This window comes from Aplysia californica, unplaced genomic scaffold, assembly GCF_000002075.1.
Source record: "Aplysia californica isolate F4 #8 unplaced genomic scaffold, AplCal3.0 scaffold00453, whole genome shotgun sequence".
NCBI lineage: Eukaryota > Metazoa > Mollusca > Gastropoda > Aplysiida > Aplysiidae > Aplysia > Aplysia californica.
Window position 1 is genome coordinate 269,347 of NW_004797723.1, and position 4,269 is coordinate 273,615.

The 4,269-nt window shown below is 46.8% G+C and overlaps 1 protein-coding gene across 1 annotated transcript in view; it reads left to right on the top strand.

Annotated features, from left to right (window-relative positions):
- LOC101862434 (heat shock protein DDB_G0288861) overlaps nt 1-3,886 on the top strand; it is a gene marked incomplete at its 5' end in the record, with an annotated part of 6,695 nt that extends 2,809 nt beyond the window's left edge. Inside the window, 2 exon segments of the mRNA XM_005105122.3 lie at nt 1,064-2,084; nt 2,463-3,886. Coding sequence (XP_005105179.2) covers nt 1,064-2,084; nt 2,463-3,609 — 2,168 coding nt within the window.
- Between the last annotated feature and the right edge of the window lie 383 nt (nt 3,887-4,269).

The following is a 4,269-nucleotide window of genomic DNA, read 5'->3' on the forward strand; positions in this document are numbered from 1 at the left end:
TCCTCTCTCTCTCTCTCTCTCTCTCTCTCTCTGTCTCTCTCTCTCTTTCCCTCTCTCTGTGCGACCCTCTCTACCTCTTCCCCGAAGAAGGGTCAAGCGACAAAACAAAACAAAAACAACCCAAAACAGCAACAACAGCAGTGACAGACGGGCTAGATAATTAGTTTTACAGAAGAAAATACAGCAACTGTGCGGGTGGTTGGAGAGTGTCACCGGTAGATCCCACTTCTTCTGTTTCCCTCTTTTGTGTGTGTGTGTTTGTCTGTCTCCTTTATCCCCGGAATCGGGTGACCGTTACTTTGGCCAAGCACATCTCTTTAGTCACACAATGAAAGCAGTAGCTACAGATCTATATTTACTCCCCCATCCCCTTCCGGGGCAGTGCCACTGGCTCAAGTGTCATTAGGCCATTCCGAAAGGGGGGGGGGGGCATTTCTCGTTCTTATACACATTAGAATTGTAAATGGGCTGATTCAACAATGTCATTCTCATAACGGAGCCCGAACTACAACAGGGAACTGCTGCTTTTTCTTTCGTAATCTTTCCCATCGTCATTTTCCTCTACTTCTTTGTATGTTTGTCTCACTCTTGTGACCACTATTCCCGGGGTGGCTTGAAAGTCAAAACAGACTTTGTGCTGTTAAAGCTAGATAGGTGAACAGAGTAAGCCCGATTCCCTGTAAAGATTTCTTTGTTGACATCCACCCCTTGGCGCTCATATGACCTTATGCAGTTGCGAGCGCCGTAAAACTTCCACTAAATAATAATTTTAAAATCGATATTTTACTAACAGACATGTAATTACAAATGCATATATACATGTATATGCTTTTAAGCCCTCATTTACACATTTAAGATCATCAAGGAGGCGGGCGGGCTTCTAGGCTTGCCTGCCAAGGCCAACCCGGCTGAGAGGGATACACCCACCCAGCAGAAAGACCGAGATACTCGATAAAAATTTATCTCCACTTAAAATTTGAACTGGGATCTCCTGCGTAAGACAGTGTAGCGCTTAACTACACCAGAGAGGCCGGTGTTTAAATCTCTGTATGTTTCTGTGCAGGTGTAAATCCAAATGGAAGGACGCCGTTCGGTCGCACCCCAGCGTTTGCCGCGGCCTACAAAGACAACGATACCATCCTGGAATGTCTGCTCACTCACGGTGCTAAGTTGTCGTTCAAGGACTCGCGGGGCGACACATGCATGGACCTGGCCCGAAGAAATTTCTCTCGTCAGTGCATCAACAGAATACGGACATTCCAGCTCGTCAAAAGAGGACATTCAAACTCACGCAGTAAATCCCCGAGTCTAGTAGGACCCACCCCCTCCCCTAGAGCGAACCGCAGCGATTTGAGGAGCGTTGACGGAAGTGTGACGTCCTCCTCAAGAGATCGGCCCCCAGCAATGGCGTCAAGTTTCAAAACCCCGCCACAGTATAAGACCGAGAAGTTTTCAGAACGTAGTATGGGTAGTACGTCATTGGAGCAGGGGAGGAAATCTCTGATTCGCGCAGATACAAACAGACTGACGTCCTCGCAGGATTCTCTGCCAGCGCGACAAAACTCCGGCGTGACCTCGCCATGCAAGGGCTCAGTAGACGGCCCCGGTTGCTTCCGACAAGACGCCCCGACAAGACAACAGGCTGTTGGAGTTCGATTCCGAATAGCCGTACCGCCTGTTACTGATAAACCCTCCACAAATAGCCCCCGCCCACCCAGTGTTCTGACCCTGAGCGACGCTTTCACGTCTTCAGAACTCATCACCATCAAACCAGCGCGCAGAGAAGGCAAGTTCCAACCACAGAAGCCAGGGGGGTACCAAGCAAGCAGCGCGCCTCATGAAATACAGTGGTACCATCATGAGTCTGTGTTGAAAATTCCGAACCCTGAACCCCCTGAGCGACCGTCGACAGCGAGAAGTGTTCGGACAGTGTCGTCCATTATGTCTGCTCCAGGAGTGTCCAGAGACGCTACCACCATGACGTCAGACAACCGGAGTGTGGAGAGTGCGCCTCACTTCACGCCCACCGACGCGCACGACTCGGAGACTGACAAAGGTTCAAGGAACGTCACTTCCGGGAAAAGGTGAGTGTTCTTTTACAGTGACGTCATAGATTTAATAATCCATTATATTATTATATAAATTTGTGAAAGTTCGTCTTTTTGGTAGCTTTCGATTTGAAAAAAATTAACAGGGGTTCAGAATCATTTAAAGGGTGCACAGATACATAAAGGAGTCTGAAGTCACTGTAGTTTAATTTTCAGTTTTTCCTTAGTTTTGTTTAGATCTCATCTTGGGGAAATCCGTCTTCTAAGACGCATAAACTATGTGTGCTTTGATGTCCCGATGGTAAGTGTACACCCTGCACTCTGGTTCGTCCCACGAAGCCTCTGGCTGTAAAGTGGCACTAAAAAAGGCAGTCTAAACTGATATAATTTTTATTTTCTGTCGTTTCATTTCAGATACCTACTGGTTTCCCGTCAAAAGCAACACGAGAGCTGGAAGACCGCCAAGCGTCGTATTCGGTTGGCGGAGCAGCAGAAGCGCTCGTCTGGCCAATCAGAACTCAAGAAACGCGAGACATTTGACGAGTGGCTCAACCGGAAACGGATGGCGAAGCGACAGGAAAGTTCCGAAGGTGAGTCTGGGGACAGTGAAAGCGACGAGGAAAAAAACGCCAACGCCTTTCAAGAGTGGTTGAAAGAGGTGCGGCTGCGACCCGGCAGTGTGGAGAATCCAAAGTCTGCTGTGCACCTGCAGAAAAAGAAAAGCAGGCCTCTGAAAGGTCTGATAGAGATAGAGAAGTTGGGAGGGGTTGGCGAACGACAGAACAGTCCTAAGCCATCTTCGTACATGAACGCGCTGAACGAATGGCGTGCGAGGAAAAAGAAGATGACGGAAAGTGAAAGCGAGAAGATAAATGACGCAGTGGGGGCGAAGAAAGCTCTAGAAGAAAAACGACAGAAACTTCTAGCAATGGCGATAACTTACGACGAATGGATGGAGCATACAGAAGAGAGGAAAACGCTGATGAAACTCATTTTGCAAGCAGACAAGAGGGAGCTAGAAGAGTTGGAAAAAACTCGATTTACGAGCTCAAGTGCAGGGAGGGCAATGACCTTTCAACAATGGCGGGAGAAAACCGAGGAGAGAGAACGCAAGCAGAAAGCTGAGCAGCTGCGCCTTCGCAAAAAACAGGAAGACGAGAAGAGAGAGGGCGGCAGGAATAGCACCGCTTTGTCGCACCAAGAATGGGTCAGTTGGAAGTCTTCTCACCAGTCAGCCAAACCTCAGCCACAACATCAGCAGCAGAACCGACTTCAACAACAGCATCACCACCAAAAGAAACAACAACAACAACAGCAACAACAACTACAACAACAACGAAGTACTTCGGCAGTTCTCCAGCAAAACGAACTGCCACAGCGGCCGTCAGCTGCCGTCCGAAGAGCCCCGGAAGACGTCACTTCCGGGGACGACTCCGCCTTCCGGTCCTGGGTGAACCGGAAGTATAAGGAGGAGGCAAGTCGAGTGGAGGCTAACATCAGACGGGAACGACAAATGGTCCTTGCTCTGAGGGAGAAGAGACAGACAGCTGAAGTGGTTTAGCGGAAAAGTAACTATAGAAAGTGTGCGTGCAGGTTAAGTGTGCAAAGAAGATAATATGAACAGTTAATTTATTTGTAAAAAACAACAACACTAAAACAAACAAACAAACCTAAAAAAAAACCCACATTAATTCGCCTCTGTACTGTGCTTGAAGTGTAATCATTTAATAAACTGTCCGTTTGTGAATGGGCTACCTAGTGCCACACGTTTACATAATTATTTATTGTGACGCTTTTGAGAAAATGGATGGGGAAAAAGAGAAACCACATACCTCATACAAGTGCGTTTGTTAGTTTGTTTGTTTGTTTGTTTGTTTGTTTTGTTGTTGTCTGTTTATTTGTTTGTTTGTTTGTTTTTCTGTGTTTGCTCATACGTAACCCCGCCCCTTAAATAACCTAATAGTGTTGATAGGGGCGTTAAACCTATACCATTTCATACGTAACCGCATAAGTAGATTAGCTCTACATCTTCTATATGATATGTGTTGGATTTGATGTGGTGGTGTTCGTGTTCGTGTAACTGTGTGTTGGTGTACCGTGTGTGTGCGGGGTGGCTTTTTTGTATGTGTATATGTATGTATGTATGTATGTATGTATGTATGTATGTATGTATGTATGTATGTATGTATGTATGTATGTATGTATGTATGTATGTATGTCC